Source organism: Mya arenaria, chromosome 11 (assembly GCF_026914265.1).
Source record: "Mya arenaria isolate MELC-2E11 chromosome 11, ASM2691426v1".
In the NCBI taxonomy this organism is placed as follows: domain Eukaryota; kingdom Metazoa; phylum Mollusca; class Bivalvia; order Myida; family Myidae; genus Mya; species Mya arenaria.
In genome coordinates this window covers 31,501,925-31,526,577 of record NC_069132.1, presented here as the reverse complement: position 1 = coordinate 31,526,577, position 24,653 = coordinate 31,501,925, and the positions used below count along the sequence as shown (strand labels likewise).

The 24,653-nt window shown below is 38.2% G+C and overlaps 1 protein-coding gene across 2 annotated transcripts in view; it reads left to right on the top strand.

The window, feature by feature from the left end:
• LOC128207936 (protein trachealess-like) overlaps nucleotides 1-24,653 on the top strand; it is a 74,850-nt gene that overhangs the window by 11,996 nt on the left and 38,201 nt on the right. The window contains exons 1-2 of one of the 2 annotated variants that reach the window (XM_052911146.1): nucleotides 7,276-7,326; nucleotides 16,168-16,242. In XM_052911146.1, coding sequence (XP_052767106.1) covers nucleotides 7,286-7,326; nucleotides 16,168-16,242 — 116 coding nt within the window. In that variant the 5' untranslated portion in view covers nucleotides 7,276-7,285. Of the gene's footprint in view, nucleotides 1-7,275; nucleotides 7,327-16,167; nucleotides 16,243-24,653 lie in introns of those variants that run through there. The other variant, XM_052911145.1, reaches the window with a different exon arrangement.

The following is a 24,653-nucleotide window of genomic DNA, read 5'->3' as shown; positions in this document are numbered from 1 at the left end:
ATGTGTACGTATTGATTTTGAATAAGAGTGTCACCTTAACAATAAAACCAATGGCTCGATAAAGCGAAAATCTTATTTTTATCGTAAACCTTAAACCGTTTTCTATTTTCTCTGCGATCATAAAGATATGTTTCAGATCCAGATTGTTTGTTTATAATAACACGTATGTCTTCTTTATGCCACTGTACCCGAGAACGCCCCCACTCTATTTGCTTAAGTAATGAGCGCTCTGACAAAGCGGTATTGTGATATGTGGCTTACTCGACTGCAACAGCTCGCAAGATGAACGTATCAAGGCGTCAATTTATCTTGTCCACATTGTCAGCGCTTTGCTTTTCAAATTGGATGGATTCACTTCGGGCTATTCCCTATCCAAAAGTCTTTATTACACATATGAATTGAGTAAAAATCCTACCGTGATCATATTTAAAAGCAGAAAACCCTGTTTATTATAACTCACAAAAACATGGAAACGGGTGCAGCTAACATCAATATCAAAGTCATGTTTTGTATGACTACTAGATACGGTCATAGTTTGATACCTTCTAGAATGGTAGACTGCGGAGGACAGGCCTAGATCTACAGTACTCGACCTCACACATGTCCGATCATTAATCGATAGAAGCAAAATTCAAATGAAAAATAATCATTGATCTTAAGTGTTACATAAGTAGTCATATAACCCCATTGATCAGTTTTCAGTACATTTGCACCGACCAGATACAGACATCACCGGCAACCTAATCGATACATTGGTATAATTACTTTACCTCACTTGCAACCCAATGGCAATATTGGGATATCTTCTTTACGTCACATGCAACCTAATGGCAATATTGGGATAACTACTTTACGTCAAATGCAACCTAATGGCAATATTGGGATAACTTCTTTACGTCAAATGCAACCTAATGGCAATATTGGGATAACTACTTTACGTCAAATGCAACCTAATGGCAATATTGGGATAACTACTTTACGTCAAATGCAACCTAATGGCAATATTGGGATAACTTCTTTACGTCAAATGCAACCTAATGGCAATATTGGGATAACTACTTTACGTCAAATGCAACCTAATGGCAATATTGGGATAACTACTTTACGTCAAATGCAACCTAATGGCAATATTGGGATAACTTCTTTACGTCACATGCAACCTAATGGCAATATTGGGATAACTACTTTACGTCAAATGCAACCTAATGGCAATATTGGGTTAACTTCTTTACGTCAAATGCAACCTAATGGCAATATTGGGATAACTTCTTTACGTCAAATGCAACCTAATGGCAATATTGGGATAACTACTTTACGTCACATGCAACCTAATGGCAATATTGGGTTAACTTCTTTACGTCAAATGCAACCTAATGGCAATATTGGGAAAACTACGTCACATGCAACCTAATGGCAATATTGGGATAACTTCTTTACGTCAAATGCAACCTAATGGCAATATTGGGTTAACTTCTTTACGTCAAATGCAACCTAATGGCAATATTGGGATAACTTCTTTACGTCACATGCAACCTAATGGCAATATTGGGATAACTACTTTACGTCAAATGCAACCTAATGGCAATATTGGGATAACTTCTTTACGTCACATGCAACCTTATGGCAATATTGGGAAAACTACTTTACGTCACATGCAACCTTATGGCAATATTGGGATAACTACTTTACGTCAAATGCAACCTAATGGCAATATTGGGAAAACTACGTCACATGCAACCTAATGGCAATATTGGGATATCTACTTTACGTCACATGCAACCTGATGGCAATATTGGGACAACTACTTTACGTCACATGCAACCTGATGGCAATATTGGGATTACTACTTTACGTCACATGCAACCTAATGGCAATATTGGGATAAATACTTTACGTCACATGAAACCTAATGGCAATATTGGGATAACTACTTTACGTCACATGCAACCTAATGGCAATATTGGGATAACTTCTGTACGTCACATGCAACCTAATGGCAATATTGGGATAACTACTTTACGTCACATGCAACCTAATGGCAATATTGGGTTAACTACTTTACGTCACATGCAACCTTATGGCAATATTGGGATAACTACTTTACGTCACATGCAACCTAATGGCAATATTGGGATATCTACTTTACGTCACATGCAACCTAATGGCAATATTGGGATAAATACTTTACGTCACATGCAACCTAATGGCAATATTGGGATAACTACTTTACGTCACATGCAACCTAATGGCAATATTGGGATAACTACTTTACGTCACATGCAACCTAATGGCAATATTGGGATAACTACTTTACGTCACATGCAACCTAATGGCAATATTGGGATAACTTCTTTACGTCACATGCAACCTTATGGCAATATTGGGATTATTACTTTACGTCACATGCAACCTAATGGCAATATTGGGAAAACTACGTCACATGCAACCTAATGACATTGAGATAAATACTTTACGTCACATGCAACCTGATGGCAATATTGGGACAACTACTTTACGTCACATGCAACCTTATGGCAATATTGGGACAACTACTTTACGTCACATGCAACCTGATGGCAATATTGGGATTACTACTTTACGTCACATGCAACCTAATGGCAATATTGGGATAAATACTTTACGTCACATGAAACCTAATGGCAATATTGGGATAACTACTTTACGTCACATGCAACCTAATGGCAATATTGGGATAACTTCTGTACGTCACATGCAACCTAATGGCAATATTGGGATAACTACTTTACGTCACATGCAACCTAATGGCAATATTGGGTTAACTACTTTACGTCACATGCAACCTTATGGCAATATTGGGATAACTACTTTACGTCACATGCAACCTAATGGCAATATTGGGATATCTACTTTACGTCACATGCAACCTAATGGCAATATTGGGATAAATACTTTACGTCACATGCAACCTAATGGCAATATTGGGATAACTACTTTACGTCACATGCAACCTAATGGCAATATTGGGATAACTACTTTACGTCACATGCAACCTAATGGCAATATTGGGATAACTACTTTACGTCACATGCAACCTAATGGCAATATTGGGATAACTTCTTTACGTCACATGCAACCTTATGGCAATATTGGGATTATTACTTTACGTCACATGCAACCTAATGGTAATATTGGGATAACTACTTTACGTCACATGCAATCTAATGGTAATATTGGGATAACACTTTACGTCACATGCAACCTAATGGCAATATTCGGATATATTCTTTACGTCACATGCAACCACTGCAACTTACTGCTTTACGTCCACTGCAACTAACTGCTTTACGTCCCCTGCAACTTACTGCTTTACATCCCCTGCAACTAACTGCTTTACGTCCCCTGCAACTTACTGCTTTAAGTCCACTGCAACTTACTGCTTTACGTCCACTGCAACTAACTGCTTTACGTCCACTGCAACCTACTGATTTACGTCCACTGCAACTTACTGCTTCACGTCCACTGCAACTAACTGCTTTACGTCACCTGCAACTTACTGCTTCACGTTCCCTGCAACTTACTGCTTTACGTCCCCTGCAACTTACTGCTTTACGTCCACTGCAACTAACTGCTTTACGTCCACTGCAACTAACTGCTTTACGTCCACTGCAACCTACTGATTTACGTCCACTGCAACTTACTGCTTCACGTCCACTGCAACTAACTGCTTTACGTTCCCTGCAACTTACTGCTTTACGTCACCTGCAACTAACTGCTTTACGTCCACTGCAACTTACTGCTTTACGTCCACTGCAACTAACTGCTTTACGTCCACTGCAACTTACTGCTTTACGTCACCTGCAACTAACTGCTTTACGTCCACTGCAACTTACTGCTTTACGTCACCTGCAACTAACTGCTTTACGTCCACTGCAACTTACTGCTTTACGTCCACTGCAACTAACTGCTTTACGTCCACTGCAACTTACTGCTTTACGTTCCCTGCAACTAACTGCTTTACGTCCACTGCAACTTACTGCTTTACGTCACCTGCAACTAACTGCTTTACGTCCACTGCAACTTACTGCTTTACGTCCACTGCAACTAACTGCTTTACGTCCACTGCAACTTACTGCTTTACGTTCCCTGCAACTTACTGCTTTACGTCCCCTGCAACTAACTGCTTTACATCACCTGCAACTTACTGCTTCACGTCCACTGCAACTAACTGCTTTACGTCCCCTGCAACCTACTGCTTCACGTCCACTGCAACTAACTGCTTTACGTCCCCTGCAACCTACTGTTTTACGTCCACTGCAACTTACTGCTTTACATCCCCTGCAACTTACTGCTTTACGTCCACTGCAACTAACTGCTTTACGTTCACTGCAACTAACTGCTTTACGTCCTCTGCAACATACTGCTTTACGTCCCCTGCAACTTACTGCTTTACGTTCCCTGCAACTTACTGCTTTACGTCCACTGCAACTTACTGCTTTACGTCCTCTGCAACATACTGCTTTACGTTCCCTGCAACTTACTGCTTTACGTCCACTGCAACTTACTGATTTACGTCCACTGCAACTTACTGCTTCACCTCCACTGCAACTAACTGCTTTACGTCACCTGCAACTTACTGCTTTACGTTCCCTGCAACTAACTGCTTTACGTCCCCTGCAACTTACTGCTTTACGTTCCCTGCAACTTACTGCTTTACGTCCACTGCAACTTACTGCTTTACGTCCACTGCAACTAACTGCTTTACGTCCACTGCAACTTACTGCTTTACGTCCACTGCAACTTACTGCTTTACGTCCACTGCAACTTACTGCTTTACGTCCACTGCAACTTACTGATTTACGTCCACTGCAACTTACTGCTTCACCTCCACTGCAACTAACTGCTTTACGTCACCTGCAACTTACTGCTTTACGTTCCCTGCAACTAACTGCTTTACGTCCCCTGCAACTAACTGCTTTACATCACCTGCAACTTACTGCTTTACGTTCCCTGCAACTAACTGCTTAATGTCGCGTGCAACCTAATGGCAATGTTGGGATAACTACTTAACTTCACTTCCCATGCTTGCTATTAAAAGATTTTGTCTAAAAAATGTCGAACCAAGTTTGAAATGTATGAGATAATTTTATGTGTTTAGACGATGTACTTATATGTCCAATATATGTTACGTCTGTTCTGTTGAAATATTCAAAATTTAAACGAATTAATGGCTAATTGAATCGGGATAACAGACCTCCCGCGGAGACTGCCAAAAATAACTTATTTTATGCAGAAATATACATACATTTTTTTTCTTAAATTTATCGCATTTTATGCTTACTGCCAAAACATGTAAAATCATCTAATGTGAAGGAAACTGCTTTTTAAACTTTTTGAAACTGCCCCCGTCCTAGAATTGAGAGCATAAAGTAGTCTTTTTGTCTGTCCGTCTGTCCCTCCGTCCGTCACATCCTTTTACGGAATATAACAACAACTAGTGATGGGATTTCAACGCAACTTCAAACATAGACAGAGGGCAATATGCACACGTGCTATTCTCACGCCTTGCTAAACTGTCTCGACCTTGAACTTTCTCATCATGCATGAATAAGGAAGTTATAACTCAAAACGTACTTTGTAGTGATTTGAATAGATCTTTGAAAATAGATAGATAGCAATGAGAGGAATTACAGTGCGAGAGAACTTAAATCTTACATTTCATAGTTACTAAGTAATCTCCCCTTTACCATATTCGTTATACTTAATTTTGATCCGGAGCATAATTGCAAAAGTCGTTGAAGTATTTATGCACCAGTCAATTGTAACCACGCCTCCCCCCCCCCCCCCAGGTCCGGGGGTATACCGGGGATAGCCGGGGAAATGGGTCGTGTTATTACCTTCCAGGTAGCCCTGCAGTGCCGGGTGAATGCGGTGGTTTTGTCTTCGCGCCAAATATAGCAGGGAATGGGCCTTACTTGGAGTCCCTGGGGTGCGGGGGCATTTGGCGGGGGTTGTACCAGCAGTTCATCCCCGCAGGGCGAGGATTTTGCCCGGGCTTGGCTGGACCGAAAGTCAAAGTTCCCGCTGTTCCCCGGACCTGGGGGGAGGGGGGCGTGGTTACAATTGACTGGTGCATTAACTAAATACACATACATATGTAACAGAGAGAAAGAGCAGTGTTAAGAAACCACAGCCCTGTCATTGGAATTTCCTTCGTTCATTTATATGCTTATTTTTTCTGTCCGGAGTATTACCAAAGGCCTTCTGCCATTTTACTTCAGCCTTCATATACAGCTATATTTCATAGCGTAGAAGTGTTGTGCGAGGAAACCATAACTGTATTTTGAAGTTTTAGATTTGGTGCCCGTTGTTCATGTCCATTTTTTTTATCCGGGGGATAACCAATACTATATTAATGATAAATAAATAGTATTTCGCCTTAGTTCTCCAAAGACATTAAATTTGTGGCATTGGTTGGTGGACTGGCCGTTGGCCGTCGCCATCGTGACACCGCAACCTCTTGCGGATGCGGCGGCTTGGATAACCCGTTCATGAATACGCTACCCCTGAAATGGCGTAATAGGTGCATTGCTTATGAGGAATATACCATCAAGACATAAGACAATGCAAGAAGTTAATAGTAATTTATGTATTATACTTTGTATTTGTAGTCTAACGTGCTTTACACGTGCTGAGTCAACAAAAACAGTTGTATTGTAATGATGGACAAACGCCTTTTATCAAATTTATACATGCTCTTTGTTTATTTACATATTTGAGCTATTGTATACTTATTTATGCCCAATCATTTTGAGTATTTCTAATTTAATGCTATTTGGAAAAAAAAATCCTTCACAAAGATTCATAAAAATAGTTGCTTTTTTTAAATACGGCCCCGAATAATGTTCGTTTTTAATAACGTAGCCTTTTTAAAATAAAAACGGAAGTATAAATGAAACATTTAATCATCACCATGATTGTATTTGCGGTTCGAACACACGTCTGAATTTGGACGGCATAACTTCACCAAAACGTTTGGTAAAGTCAGTAATGATATGAATTAAAAAATGAATTCATCATTAATGTAAATGCAGAAAAAGGAAGAATTACCATACGATATTTTGAATGCCATGCTAATAACTCTTCTCCTTGCGCAGTTCGGTAATTTGAAAGGCGGTAAATGATTGGTAACATAATTAATATGGGGTTGAACCTACACACATACATTGCGCAGTTGATGAATGTTAAAACACAGGCGTACATACGTGTGATTATAACGAACGACAGGTTGTTGAAGGCTACGCGTATGTGTACTTGTGGACTACTTTTGAGTGCGACGTCATCAAGGTATGTGGAGACGTTACGTCAGATGTTCAGCAGACGATTGTATAAAAGTGGTTAATTCTTTGGTTTTGTCAAAGGTTGTCGATAAGTTAATTGATTGGTCGATATTTATCCAATAATTATTATTAACCAATCACATTACTTGAATGAGCAAACTAACCGAATGAAAACCCGTGGACAACTTAACCAAGTGGCCCACTGGCTAAGGGCTATGGTTATTGCTCAAATCGCAGAAGTTCACAAAGTTGACGCACTGGTCAGTGAACGTTCAGTAAACATATTAGTTTGAAAATTACTGGGAAACGTAACATTGTGGGTCTATTTCTATGATATAACATTCATCATGCAATTTCGAAAATTACAGATATGGTACCTACGTGAAAGGATTCTGAAATTGACATGACTTTTCGACATAACGTCCTATAGGATACACATTTTAAAATATGTAGCTTATTTCCCACTGTGTGGGAATGGACAACGGATATAGCTGAAAAATGATCAATCGATAAGCGTTTGATTTTGACACATGGTCAGTTTTCTATCATTTTTTTTGTATTTTATGTTGATATATTTAACAAAATCGAAGAGTTTTGAATTACTTAATACTGTGCAATATACGACTATGATGGAAATATGTCTCCTCTTTTGTATAATAGCCCAATTCATTCCGAAAGTTGCATGATCGCTCACAAATGTTAATTTATGTGGTACGATTTCAAACATAAATCAACAAATTGAAAATAAGAATAAAAACTGAATCGAGCTATTTCATTGTAAATACATAATCTAGTAATGTGTACAATATCAATATGATATATTTTGTTGTTACGGAGATATTCATACCTTTCGATGCCCTGGCAGTGTACTGGGGATAGATGAAGCAAATAAATAACTGCACAGGGGATAGCTATTAAGTGGACTGAGGATAGTAACGATGTATTTAGAATAACGAGACTGTGATAATGATTACGGCTTTTTATCTATACGCGAGCCCGAGGGGAATTGTTCGATGTTGTCCATATCGAGGGATGAGAGCAAAAACATGTTGTTGTTTTTTTGTATCTGTATGCACTTAAAACTGTTTCATTCATACATATTAGTTAACCATGATGTGTTTTTCACAAGCATCAATATCTAAATATTTGAAATACGCCGGTAATCTGATTTATTGAGTAACACAAAACATACGGCCGTAGAATTTTTGTAGTGTTTGCTATTCATATATATAGTATTGCTTTGTAATCAAGTTGGTACGTTTTTGCACACAGAATGTCACCAGTAGGGAATGAGATATTGTGATCAAATTTGGAACACGTAAAGCTTTTTTTAGCTTGGGTCGATATTGGTATTACTTAGAACAGAATAATGGTCTCTGTTCGTTCATTTCAGTGAGAAAGAATGTATTGTGACCAACCCTGATATTTACGCAGCGTGCATATACGTTCATTTAGGAGAGCATGGATCAAACTCATTGTTAACTAAAGTTTGCTCAATAATTTCTTATCAAATTGTACTCTCACTTTTTGCAGATTATTTGAAAGTTCGAAATAGACATATACATGCATATTGTATATTAACAGTGTTACTATCAATTTGTGTCCCATTATATATATGTTATCACCAGGACACAAATTTCTCAACTTTGAAATTATCCCCAGTACATAATACGGCTATCCCCAGTACAGTACTGTGAACATTTCTAAGGGCATATCTTTAACAGTTTAAAAGTTACATTGCCATATCTCACAATAAACATAAGTTGAACTTATGCTTGTGAAATCCTTCGATTCAGATTTTTTATTTATTCGATATATTTCCTAAAAATAACAATACTTGTCGAAATTCTGTAAGTTTTGAGGTGATCAGCTCAGATTTGAAGAAACATTTTACGAAGTCTGCTAAATCGTAAGCACTTTAAAGTATACCATAGGCCAAATTTAGCATTCAGCAATTAATTCAAACACTTGCTTCATTTGTGGATACGGTAGATATGCGTTAACACAGCAAGATTTTACCTCTGGTTAAGAAAAACAACTGCATAATTGTCTGTTTACTGATCACTTTTTGAGCTATATCCGGTGTCCGTTCCCACACAGTGTTTCCGAGACACATGAACATAATACAATTTATGCCACATAAACATGAGTAAGCTCGTTTAAATGTAAAATGTTTCATATATTTCACATTTACACTTCTGTAAGCATGACGGAATCATTTCCGGTGTACGATATACAATTATATGACATGTTGACGCCTGGTGACCACATATTACTTTGGCTACCTTAAAGTGACGCTCATAATTAAAATCAATATATATACATATAATTTTTGATTGATAAATCTTTAACTACTTACTGAATAATGTATTTTTTGGAATTATTAATTACTGATAACAATATTATAACCATGTATTAAATAGCTGAAACGCACAAATATTAAATGACTGGTGAGTGCTAAAAGATTTACATTGACCTACTATCGTCTTAAAAGGTACAAAATACCGTGTTTTCTACATTTGTCTTTTAAATTAAACACAGAATCCTTCGTAAAAAAACATTGCTTTCGATATTTATTCTTCTCTTTGGATTAATTAAAACAATTGTAATAATTGTAGTACATCTCGTTTTGGAGTAATAGTGCATCTTTTATATAGTTACATCTGAAAGGGTTTAATGTGTACAGGAAAAAATTGTAAATATTGTACTGTTAAACATATTGCATGCACGCTTTTTTGACCTTGAACGATTGAAAAATCTGTTAATTTGGTTCTAAATTCATTTGAAATATAGAACTCAAATTCAAACTGCCAACACTTAAGCTATAATGTATTTTTGTCATTATTTTACATATTAGTAATCTAAGCAATACCCTGTCAGACGAAACCTTATTGTTCGGATCAGGGTCGGGTTAGATACACGAACATAAGGCCGATTGATCAGGACTTTGTTAAAGTTAACAGCGTGATTATCGACATCGTTGTTAGCGTTTAAACGTCAACTAGTTGACAAATGTGATTTTATGGTAAAATAAAACAAGTACAGCAATAAACTTCAAGAGCAGAACATATTTTAAAGATAACAACGATGACTTTAACAACGTTTTTAACTTCATCAAAGTTCTGAACAAGCGGCCCAATATGACCTTTGAAATCAACTTTTACGGGTACAAGAAGCTTCCAAAGCATCACTTCTACAATTGAAATTCATTAAGTCGAATTTTGATACCTCGAATGTTTAGGATTTGATAAAAACTGCAACTTTCATGTGTACGAGCCGTCAAGGGAGTATCTTCGGTTTTAAAAGTGATATGTGATATATTATGAAAACAAAATAGTCATGACAAAACAGAGAAGGACACTGATAATAGGAAGCTTTGAAACTCATACTACATTTCGTTTCTGTTACTCTGTGATGCTAATAATAGAGAGCCTTGAAACTCATACTACATTTCGTTTCTGTTACTCTGTGATGCTAATAATAGAGAGCCTTGAAACTCATACCATATTTCGTTCCTATAACTATGTGAAGCTGGTAATAGAGAGCCTTGAAACTCATACCCTTTCTCGTTCCTATAACTATGTGAAGCTGGTGATAGAGAGCCTTGAAACTCATACCCTATCTCGTTCCTATAACTATGTGAAGCTGGTAATAGAGAGCCTTGAAACTCATACCCTATCTCGTTCCTATAACTATGTGAAGCTGGTAATAGAGAGCCTTGAAACTCATTCCCTATCTCGTTCCTATAACTCTGTGAAGCTGGTAATAGAGAGCCTTGAAACTCATACCCTATCTCGTTCCTATAACTCTGTGAAGCTGGTAATAGAGAGCCTTGAAACTCATTCCCTATCTCGTTCCTATAACTATGTGAAGCTGGTAATAGAGAGCCTTGAAACTCATACCCTATCTCGTTCCTATAACTCTGTGAAGCTGGTAATAGAGAGCCTTGAAACACATACCCTATCTCGTTCCTATAACTATGTGAAGCTGGTAATAGAGAGCCTTGAAACTCATACCCTTTCTCGTTCCTATAATTATGTGAAGCTGGTAATAGAGAGCATTGAAACTCATACCCTTTCTCGTTCCTATAACTCTGTGAAGCTGGTAATAGAGAGCCTTGAAACTCATACCCTATCTCGTTCCTATAACTATGTGAAGCTGGTAATAGAGAGCCTTGAAACTCATACCCTATCTCGTTCCTATAACTATGTGAAGCTGGTAATAGAGAGCCTTGAAACTCATACCCTATCTCGTTCCTATAACTATGTGAAGCTGGTAATAGAGAGCCTTGAAACTCATACCCTATCTCGTTCCTATAACTATGTGAAGCTGGTAATAGAGAGCATTGAAACTCACACCCTATCTCGTTCCTATAACTATGTGAAGCTGGTAATAGAGAGCCTTGAAACTCATACCCTATCTCGTTCCTATAACTATGTGAAGCTGGTAATAGAGAGCCTTGAAACTCATTCCCTATCTCGTTCCTATAACTCTGTGAAGCTGGTTTTATGAAGCATTGAATCTCATACTATATCTCGTTTCTGTCACGATGCTTAACATAACATAACATAACATAACATAATGTTTATTGTACTTAAAGGCCACCAGCCCAGAATACATACAAAAATATTATATTTGATAGTACATTAAAATATACATCAACTATAATTATAGTCGTGAATGCTTTCATCAATATTAAGACATAATACACAAGTAACACAATGGAAATGAAATGTAATGATATATAAATCGATAGATAGATCTTAAGGTAAGCTTTGGAACTTATTCTATGATAAGCAGACTTTACTGGTGTTAATGCTGTTTTTGTTTTTTGTTTTTTTAAATTACTTGTTATAACATGGTGAATACTTTTATAGCATTTGGCAAGTGCTAAATAAATTTCAAAAAACTGGGAAAAAACGGAGGAAGAGAGGAAATCTTTACGAACAAGATACTTACAGCATTACTTCAAACGTGGAGATTCATTTATTACAACTCTGATATCTCGAATTTTGGGTTAGGTTTATTTCATATTTCTTTATATCGAAGTGTATTAAGTGCAGTTGTATTTCCGTTACGATAATTTTACTGTGTGTGCCAACCCTGACATTTACGAATCAAAAAACAAATATTTAGTACTTAAAACTGCAAAATATGCACAACAAACAGTTTGTCGGTAACATAATTTCCTGTTTGCCAAATAAGCTTTGATCGATTAATTGCTTTGGAATGCAACTGCGTGAGCGTCATCAAAATATCTATTAAACGTCTTCCATTAATTTTCTATATCGTTATAGTCAGAACATATTGTGTCATATCCAAAATAAATATATGTCTAAATGACTAAGTAGAGCGGGACGAGAGAAGCGAGCGAGACTTTTCAAGTCATTAAGATTGTAAACAATAACTGACTAAGAGTATAATGTGTTTACAGTAGGCGGGGATCATGTAATAATTAGATGACATGAAGTAGCATTTTAATGATGAAGAATGGGCGGAGTAAGCGTATCGAACGAGACCTTCTTTAACATTATAATATTACTTTAGGTCATCTAACTTTCTTAAAATACTACCTCATTGGTGGACACATTGTCAACGCAAAATATGACGCAGGGATTGTGTATTGGATGAGTGGCAGTAGTCTTCCGCGAAAGTGGAATTGTTTTAATGATTCAGCATAGTATTTAATGATTGACTGTTTGCAATTTCATTGGCTGAAAATGTAGGTCGTATTCTAAATCTGTTGAGTTCGTAATAACTAAGCGTGGTAGTTTAAGCAGGCCGATATAGGCGATTTCACTTACTGTAAATGGTAGCTAAAATATACCCCCGGTGAATATACATAATGGATGCGAATTGAATGCCTTTTTAGTGGGATCCATTAAAGCTGCACTCTCACAGATTTATCATGTTCACAACTTTTTATTTTTTTGTCTTGGAAAAGGCAAACTTTTTCGTAGATATCTGCAATGATATAAGATTGCTGACAAAAAATCAGATCGTAGATTTTCATATTTCCGTTCGAAAATTAATGTGTTATGGCTTAAACCGTTACCAACGGTTTAAGAAAAAATGCATAAAACATCATTTTTGAACTTAAATATAAAAATCTGCGATCCAATGTTTTGTCAGCAATCTTTTATAACTGGTGATCATGGATTTTCGCAAAATTTGGCTCGTTCCAAGACACAAAAATAAAAAAAGTTGCCAAAACGTCCAATCTGTGAGAGTGCAGCTTTAAGTATTTTTTTGAGGACAGTTTGGGAAAAGCTCGTCATTAACCTAACCGTACTTGTTTGAATAACGCTTAAAATTAGTTCATCTGGAAAAAGACAATTTATGTTATTGTTTTAATTAATGGCCCGCCTCTATCCTTACGGCAGATTTATCATATGGCATGGCTTTACTGAATAGCACGCCTCTGTTCTTATGACATATTTATCATATGGAATTGTATTTTTGAATATATGAATTTATATGAGTTGTACGAGTTTGTTTTAGTAAGTATTGATCTTGATACTGGCTATGACAAGGGTATAACGTTAAAACATACTTGTGTTCATAGATGTTGGAATATGTGTGAGGTTGAGTGTCTACACAAAACAACAATAATACTATTTTTGTTTCAACTGGCCATTTCAAGATGTTTTCTCTAATATTGATAAAGACGAAGAATTGGTTTAAACAATATGTATTTTAATATACAATACAAAAGAAAACATACAACATTTAATTTACCCGTAGGGTGTGCTATATAGAAACATAAGAAAGACAGAATTTCTGATAATGTTAAATGATCAGGGTTTAGAATAGGGAAGAAAGCTGAAATCCTATGCGATCCTAGGGTGAAGAATCACGCGAATTCAAAGGGGTTCTCACATAGGTCACCACGGGTCACAACTGATGTAAGAAACAAGTAAATGGCGATAATTTATAAATAATTTGTTTGACAAAAATATATGAAAATGTTTCCTAGCTTGTAAATTATTATGATTTTTCTGCTCTAACACGTGTGAAATATTTAAGATTTGCTTGTATTTGATGCCATCCTTTGCCAAAAATTCAACTTGACGAATTTCGTAGAACGATGCAACGCTTAAAATTTGGCCATGGATTGCATCATTAATCTACAAGCAAATCAAAAATAGTTCACACATAAAGAAGCAGAGAATAGCATAGTCTTTTATAGGCTAAGAAATATTTTCTCTCAAGAAAGTTATTAGGAGATTTACCTCATTTACTTGATCGGTCCCATGTGAGAACCCCTTTGAAGTCACGTGATTCTTCACTCTGCTCTCTTCTGTTACTGCTTTGACTTGTTTGAGCTGGGTATAAACGATTTGAATATAAACCAGGTATTAATAAACATGTTTACTGGTTTGTGCGGGTGTGTTTTTCTTGCTTAGTCAGTTGATATCGCTTCAATTCTGCTTCTATATATGAAAAAAATAGCTTACTAATACGGTACCGAACCTTTTTAAATACAAAAAAAACAAACATAAAAATACGACGACGAAATGAGAGACCTGATTGACTTTAAAACAAAACATGTATCATATCTTTTTAACTCCGTTTATAAGTTTTATGAAATTTATATGATATCCAGTAAAAATCTTAGCATTAACACTATACCTCTTTTAGAATACAACCTACATTTTCATTTAAAAGGGCACATTGGCTTTTATGAAGTACTGCGCTAAATCGTTGAACGGGCTTTTAAGCTCCGCCTTCTCAGAACCTGCTTTATACAGGCCGATCAGTTGTTTCATTCAGTGAAATTACAGGTTGTTTTTAAAGCACAGACAGTACAGAACGTCTGAATTCAAGAGGAAATAACACGTTTTCCTCATAAACCACTTTATTTAAATTAATCTTGATCATAAAAGCGAAATGATAAATAAACGTATAACTTGCTGAAATATTACCAATTAAGCACTCCAACAAAATTGCTTACAAACATGCGGAGTGATATATTATCTAACCAATAGAACTCCAGCAATGTCATGTGTGCGTTTTCAACATATATTTGTTGTACGAAATGAATAGTTATTATAATTTATTATTATTAACGACGATGTATTTAGTGTATTGAATAATGCAGTACGTATACTAGTAAAATACGTACAATAGACTAGATACAATAATCTTGATTTAAAGCCGGGTATATGGTAACAAAAACAACAACATATGCTCAGTTTTATGGAAATATTTCTGAAGATGTAAGTATTCATTATGCCATTGAAGCGGGAATGTGTTGTAGATAACCCGGAACCAATATAAGTGCAGAAATTTTCAACATAGACAATATTTCCTTTATGAGTTTGCAAGTCAACATCTTTTTTCTAGATTTAAAACATAATTAACCACCTTACGACATCTATAGAAGACGTCGTTGAATTGAAAATTTAAGACTTTAACTTTGCGAGTAAGGATTACCTGGCAATGGTTAGAAATTATATATATATATATATATATATATATATATATATATATATATATATATATATATATATATATATATATATATATATATATATATTCCAAACGTGTTTCATTCAGTCATCTTTTTATCTTTTTGTTTTGCAGTGATCATTACATGCATATTGAAAGGGTCCTGCTTACCCTACACTATTTTGTATTTGTTTTCGAAGTTGAATTTAAAGATCTTAACGAATGCTTTATGATCATACATGTAGTTAAGATTAACGTTTAATGAAATAGGCAATTCCCGCTATTAAAATAGAAATTTCACATGTAATAGCTGTATAAAAACAGATCCAGAATATTAGATGAGGGACATGCAGCAAAAACTCTAGTAATAGTTTACTACTTTTATATTTGTTTTCAGGGAGGATGCGATGCGAGGAATCCAGAACAAAGCACCTTGCAAGCCCTTCTCTCTGGACCAATCATGCGCCTTCTGGTGAGCTTTTATTATCATCATTCAGATTGTATCATGGATTTGACAATAACAGTCGGCGAGCGGGCTTGTGTCGTAAACAAATCTTGTTTTATTCCATGTCATAAATTCAGTAGCTTTTATTCAATTTTCATGAAACTTGGTCAGAATACTTGTCTGCACAGTGCCTTAAGAAATATAAATATGGGTCATCTCAGGTAAAAAAGCTATGTCACTAGGTCAAATCCCCTCTATAAATTAATAGTTTCTGAACAATTGTTATGAAACCGAATGAGAAAACTTGTTTGCATGCTTTCTTGAACAATTATTAACACAAAGTCAATTTTCATAAAACCTTTATCAGTTTTTCTGCATTTTGTTTTGAACAATTATGAATACAATGTATTGGTCAGTTCATGTCAAACTAGGTCACTAAGTCAGGTAATAATAGATCAAATCTTTGAATAAAAATCAACATCAATAATTTGAACAACTGTTGAGAAACTTACTCAGAATACTTGTTTGCATGTTTTCTCGAACATTTATGGATGTGGGTCACCTCATGTCCAAATCTATGTCACTAGTTCAAATTTTAGAGAAATAGTCCTCGTCGTAATTCAACTTTTTTAATAAAAAAAATCTTGACAACAACTTAATTCACTCGCTATTCTATAAACAGTTAAACAAAAAACCCAATTTGCAGAAGTTATGTTTTCTTTCATAAGCTCAATTTTTATGGGGTGGGGGCGGAAGGAGTACCTTTTATATCGTGACATTTTCCTGAAGGGTGTAACAACGGCACTAGTCAATCAAATATTTCTTCTAAAGTATAGTGAACGTGAAGTGTTACATGGAAAAATAACAACACGTGGACATTTGAATAATATTAAATTCTCATGAGGTCCACGATTAAGCGCTTGCATTAAAGGATTTTTGTTTTATTTCGGTTTAAACAATCACAGAGATATCTGATTTTAATCACTGGTTTCATTTGCATTAATATGATTTTTAATTCCACGTTGACTACAAAATATCGATTGACCAATTTTATTATATCATTTTTATAATGTGACCATATATCCAATATCAATTAATCCACATGTTTAAACTTGCTCAATATACATAAATTCAAACGATCAATATATTCATGGTTTGTAGAAATCCAATATATGCATTTAAATAAAGTTCATGATAATTATTCTGTTTCCCAGAATTTGCTACTATATTAAAGATGAACCCGTCATATATGGGACAGATGCCATTGACATTTCAAACAACGTGTTACATGTAACGACTGCTCAGTAGTTTATAATATTCACCCACTCCCACCGTACAGCTGTTCGAAAAGCACCATAAATAAAGCAGCATCTTCTAGCATCTTCTTGCAATGTTTTATCTCAAACATTTTGCCAAACGCGTTATAACAACACATCCCCACGCTATCGCACAGCATCGTGCCAAAACATGCGTCTAGAATAGGTCAAAACAATGGTTAACTTTCTTCACACTCGATGTGAAATAAATACATTTTAAATTGAACTAATCTAAACTAAACGCCATGCTTATATTTTATTTTGATTACATTTTTAAATATTCTTAATTTTAAAATGTGCAAAATAAACAAATGTGCATTCAAGCACAAAATGATACAATGAAAGCAATGCCTTTAAATGCAATAACCAAATTGAGCTAATTAACTATTAAGAGTTTACGATAACTATTTTATAACGCAATTTCATCAACAATCGTATTGTACGAATAATGAATATATACTTGCATTTGTCAGTTTATTCATTCTTCTACTTAATTTTGCACGCACACCTATAGAGTATTGGTCAAACCATAGTTTATCGGTCTAGGCACAATGGTACTAAACCACTGTTTTGTTCTGTATCTGTCACCGCCTGGGCACAATGGCACTGAACCACTGTTCTGTTCTGTATCTGTCACCGCCTAGACACAATGCTACTAAACCACTGTTCTGTTCTGTTCTGTATCTGTCACCGTCTGGACACAATGGTACTGAACCACTGTGTTGTTCTGTGTCTGTCACCGCCTCGACTCAATGGTACTGAACCACTGTTCTGATCTATATCTGTCACCGTCTAGACACAATGGAACTGAACCACTGTTCTGGTCTGTATATGTCACCGTCTAGACACAATGGTACTGAACCACTGGTCTGTTCTATATCTGTCACCGTCTAGACACAATGGTACTGAACCACTGTTCTGTTCTGTATCTGTCACCGTCTAGATACAATGGTACTAAACCACTGTTCTGTTCTGTATCTGTGATAACCTGGGCACAGTGGTACTGAACCACTGTTCTGTTTTGTATCTGTCACCGTCTTGGCACAATGGTCCTGAACCACTGTTCTATTCTGTTCCTGTCACCGTCTGGACACAATGGTACTAAACCACTGTTCTGTTCTGTATCTGTCACCGTCTGGGCACAATGGTTATGAACCACTGTTCTGTTCTGTATTTGTCACTGCCTGGGCACAATGGTAATGAACCACTGTTCTGTTTTGTATCTGTCACCGTCAAGACACAATGGTACTGAACCACTGTTCTGTTCTGTATATTTCACCGTCTGGACACAATGATACTAAACCACTGTTCTGTTCTGTTTCTGGCAACGTCTGGGCACAATGGTTATGAACCACTGTTCTGTTCTAAATATGTCACCGTCAAGACACAATGTACTGAACCACTGTTTTGTTCTGTATCTGTCACCGTCAAGACACAATGGTACTGAACCACTGTTTTGTTCTGTATCTGTCACCGTCTAGACACAATGGTACTGAACCACTGTTTTGTTCTGTATCTGTCACAGCCAGGGTACAATGGTACTGAACCAATATTCTGTTCTGTATCTGTCACCGTCTGGACACAATGGTACTTAACAACTGTTCTGTTCTGTATCTGACACAACCTGGGTACAATGGTACTGAACCACTATTCTGTTCTGTATCTGTCACCGTCTGGACACAATGGTACTAAACCACTGTTCTGTTCTGTATCTGTCACCGCCTAGGCACAACGGTACTGAACCACTGTTTTGTTCTGTACCTGTCACCGTCAAGACACAATGGTAATGAACCACTGTTCTGTTCTGTACCTGTCACCGTCAAGACACAATGGTACTGAACCACTGTTCTGTTCTGTATCTGACACAGCCTGGGTACAATGGTACTAAACCAATGGTCTGTTCTGTATCTGTCACCGTCTGGACACAATTGTACTAAACCACTTTCTGTTCTGTATCTGTCACCGTCTGGGCACAATGGTTATGGACCACTGTTCTGTTATGTATTTGTTACCGCCTGGGCACAATGGTAATGAACCACTGTTCTGTTTTGGTATCTGTCACCGTCAAGACACAATGTACTGAACCACTGTTCTGTTCTGTATTTGTCACCGTCAAGACACAATGGTAATGAACCACTGTTCTGTTCTGTACTTGTCACCGTCAAGACACAATGTACTGAACCACTGTTCTGTTCTGTATCTGACACAGCCTGGGCACAATGGTTATGAACCACTGCTCTGTTCTGTATCTGACACAGCCTGGGTATAATGGTACTGAACACCTGTTCTGTTCTGTATCTGACACAGCCTGGGCAAAATGGTACTTAACCACTGTTCTGTTCTGTATTTGTCACCGTTTAGACACTATATTCTAAACCACTGTTCTGTTCTGTATCTGACACAGCCTGGTTACAATGGTAATAAACCACTGTTCTGTTCTGTATTTGTCACAGCCTGGGCACAATGGTAATGAACCACTGTTCCGGTCTGTATCTGTCACCGCCTGGGCACAATGGTAATGAACCACTTTTCTGGTCTGTATGTGTCACCGCCTGGGCACAATGGTACTGAACCACTGTTCTGTTCTGTATCTGTCACAACCTGGGCACAATGGTAATGAACCACTGTTCTGGTCTGTATCTATCACCGTCTAGACACAATGGTAATGAACCACTGTTGTGGTCTGTATTTGTCACCGTCTAGGCACAATGGTACTAAACCACTGTTGTGTTCTGTATCTGTCACAACCTGGGCACAATGGTAATGAACCACTGTTTTGTTCTGTATATGTCACCGTCTTGACACAATGGTACTGAACCACTATTCTGTTCTGTATATGTCACCGTCTGGACACAATGGTACTGAACCACTGTTCTGTTCTGTATCCGTCACCGTCAAGACACAATAAACTAAACCACTGTTCTGTTCTGCATCTGTCACAACCTGGGCACAATGGTAATGAACCACTGTTTTGTTCTGTATCTGTCACCGTCTGGACACAATGGTAATGAACCACTATTCTGTTCTGTATCTGTCACCATCTGGACACAATGGTACTGAGCCAATGTTTTGTTCTGTATACGCCACCGTTTGGACACAATGGTAATTAATCACTGTTCTGTTCTGTATCTGTCACCATCTAGGCACAATGGTACTGAACCACTATTCGGTTCTGTATCTGTCACCGTCTGTACACAATGGTACTGAGCCACTGTTCTGGTCTGTATGTGTCACCGTCTGGACACAATGGTACTGAACCACTATTCGGTTCTGTATATGTCACCGTCTAGACACAATGTTACTGAACCACTGTTCGGTTCTGTATCTGTCACCGTCTTGACACAATGGTAATGAGCCACTGTTCTGGTCTGTATCTGTCACCATCTGGAAACAATGGTAATGAACCACGGTTCTGTTCTGTATCTGTCACCGTCTAGGCACAATGGTACTGAGCCACTGTTTTGTTCTGTTCTGGTCTGTATCTGTCACCGTCTAGGCACAATGGTACTGAACCACTATTCGGTTCTGTATCTTTCACCGTCTTGACACAAAAGTACTGAACCACTGTTTTGTTCTGTCACTGTCACCGTCTAGACACAATGGTACTGAACCGCTATTCTGTTCTGTATTTGTCATCGTCTGGACACAATGGTACTGAACCACTATTCTGGTCTGTATCTGTCACCATCTGGAAACAATGGTAATGAACCACGGTTCTGTTCTGTATCTGTCACCGTCTAGACACAATGGTACAAAACCACTATTCTGTTCTGTATCTTTCACCGTCTTGACACAATAGTACTGAACCACTGTTTTGTTTTGTAACTGTCACCGTCTAGACACAATGGTACTGAACCACTATTCTGTTCTGTATCTGTCACCATCTGGACACAATAGTATTGAGCCACTGTTCTGTTATGTATCGGTAACCGTCTAGACACAATGTACTAAACCACTGTTCTGTTCTGAATCTGTCACCGTCTGGACACAATGGTACTGAGCCACTGTTCTGGTCTGTATCTGACACAACCTGGGTACAATGGTACTGAGCCACTGTTCTGTTCTGAATCTGTCACCGTCTGGACACAATGGTACTGAGCCACTGTTCTGTTCTGAATCTGTCACCGTCTGGACACAATGGTACTGAGCCACTGTTCTGGTCTGTATCTGACACAACCTGGGTACAATGGTACTGAGCCACTGTTCTGGTCTGTATCTGACACAACCTGGGCACAATGGTACTGAGCCACTGTTCTGTTCTGTTCTGGTCTGTATCTGTCACCGTCTAGACACAATGGTACTGAGCCACTGTTCTGTTCTGTTCTGGTTTGTATCTGTCACCGTCTAGACACAATGGTACTGAGCCACTGTTCTGTTCTGTTCTGGTCTGTATCTGTCACCGTCTGGACACAATGGTACTGAGCCACTGTTCTGGTCTGTATCTGACACAACCTGGGTACAATGGTACTAAACCACTGTTCTGTTCTGAATCTGTCACCGTCGAGGCACAATGGTACTGAGCCACTGTTCTGTTCTGTTCTGGTCTGTATCTGTCACCGTCTAGACACAATGGTACTGAGTCACTGTTCTGTTCTGTTCTGGTCTGTATCTGTCACCGTCTAGACACAATGGTACTGAGCCACTGTTCTGTTCTGTTCTGGTCTGTATCTATCACCGTCTAGACACAATGGTACTGAGCCACTGTTCTGTTCTGTTCTGGTCTGTATCTGTCACCGTCTAGACACAGTGGTACTGAGCCACTGTTCTGTTCTGGTCTGTATCTGTCACCGTCTAAACACAATGGTACTGAGCCACTGTTCTTTTCTGTTCTGGTCTGTATCTGTCACCGTCTAGACACAATGGTACTGAGCCACTGTTCTGTTCTGGTCTGGTCTGTATTTGTCACCGTCTAGACACAATGGTACTGAACCACTGTTCTGGTCTGTATCTGTCACCGTCTAGACACAATGTTACTGAGCCACTGTTCTGTTCTGTTCTGGTCTGTTTCTGTCACCGTCTAGACACAATGGTACTGAACCACTGTTCTGGTCTGTATTTGTCACCGTCTAAGTACAATGGTACTGAGCCACTGTTCTGTTCTGTTCTGGTCTGTATCTGTCACCGTCTAGACACAATGGTACTGAGCCACTGCTTTGTTCTGTATCTGTCACCGTCTAGACACAATGGTACTGAGCCACTGTTCTGTTCTGTTCTGGTCTGTATCTATCACCGTCTAGACACAATGGTACTGAGCCACTGTTCTGTTCTGTTCTGGTCTGTATCTGTCACCGTCTAGACACAGTGGTACTGAGCCACTGTTCTGTTCTGGTCTGTATCTGTCACCGTCTAAACACAATGGTACTGAGCCACTGTTCTTTTCTGTTCTGGTCTGTATCTGTCACCGTCTAGACACAATGGTACTGAGCCACTGTTCTGTTCTGGTCTGGTCTGTATTTGTCACCGTCTAGACACAATGGTACTGAACCACTGTTCTGGTCTGTATCTGTCACCGTCTAGACACAATGTTACTGAGCCACTGTTCTGTTCTGGTCTGGTCTGTTTCTGTCACCGTCTAGACACAATGGTACTGAACCACTGTTCTGGTCTGTATTTGTCACCGTCTAAGTACAATGGTACTGAGCCACTGTTCTGTTCTGTTCTGGTCTGTATCTGTCACCGTCTAGACACAATGGTACTGAGCCACTGCTTTGTTCTGTATCTGTCACCGTCTAGACACAATGGTACTGAGCCACTGTTCTGTTCTGTATCTGTCACCGTCTAGGCACAATGGTACTGAACCACTGTTCTGTTCTGTATCTGTCACCGTCTAGGCACAATGGTATTGAGCCACTGTTCTGTTCTGTATCTGTCACCGTCTAGGCACAATGGTACTGAACCACTGTTCTGGTCTGTATTTGTCACCGTCTAGACACAATGGTACTGAGCCACTGTTCTGTTCTGTTCTGGTCTGTATTTGTCACCGTCTAAACACAATGGTACTGAGCCACTGTTCTGTTCTGTTCTGGTCTGTATTTGTCACTGTCTAGGCACAATGGTACTGAGCCACTGTTCTGTTCTGTTCTGGTCTGTATTTGTCACCGTCTAGGCACAATGGTACTGAGCCACTGTTCTTTTCTGTTCTGGTCTGTATTTGTCACCGTTTAGACACAATGGTACTGAGCCACTGTTCTGGTCTGTTTTTGTCACCGTCTAGGCACAATGGTACTGAACCACTGTTCTGTTCTGTATCTGTCACCGTCTAGGCACAATGGTATTGAGCCACTGTTCTGTTCTGTATCTGTCACCGTCTAGGCACAATGGTACTGAACCACTGTTCTGGTCTGTATTTGTCACCGTCTAGACACAATGGTACTGAGCCACTGTTCTGTTCTGTTCTGGTCTGTATTTGTCACCGTCTAAACACAATGGTACTGAGCCACTGTTCTGTTCTGTTCTGGTCTGTATTTGTCACTGTCTAGGCACAATGGTACTGAGCCACTGTTCTGTTCTGTTCTGGTCTGTATTTGTCACCGTCTAGGCACAATGGTACTGAGCCACTGTTCTTTTCTGTTCTGGTCTGTATTTGTCACCGTCTAGACACAATGGTACTGAGCCACTGTTCTGGTCTGTTTTTGTCACCGTCTAGACACAATGGTACTGAGCCACTGTTCTTTTCTGTTCTGGTCTGTATCTGTCACCGTCTAGACACAATGGTACTGAGCCACTGTTCTGTTCTGTTCTGGTCTTTATTTGTCACCGTCTAGACACAATGGTACTGAGCCACTGTTCTGTTCTGGTCTGTATCTGTCACCGTCGAGACACAATGGTACTGAGCCACTGTGCTTGTTGCAGGTTTTAGTTTTTGAATTTTTGAATCACCACAAAAGAAAGGCGCAGCGCAATCAAGACATGTTACGAAATGCACATTGAACTATCTGATGAATGCAATTATCATTCACCGAAATGAAATGAATATTGTGGTTACCCGCGGGCTTGGTGAAAGAGTGGAAATAAATTATACATATGCGATCTAACATTGCACGGCCTAGGGTTAATTAGGATAAGATAAGATAAATCGTATTTCCAATACTCGATCATGTAATATATGACATATATCACAGT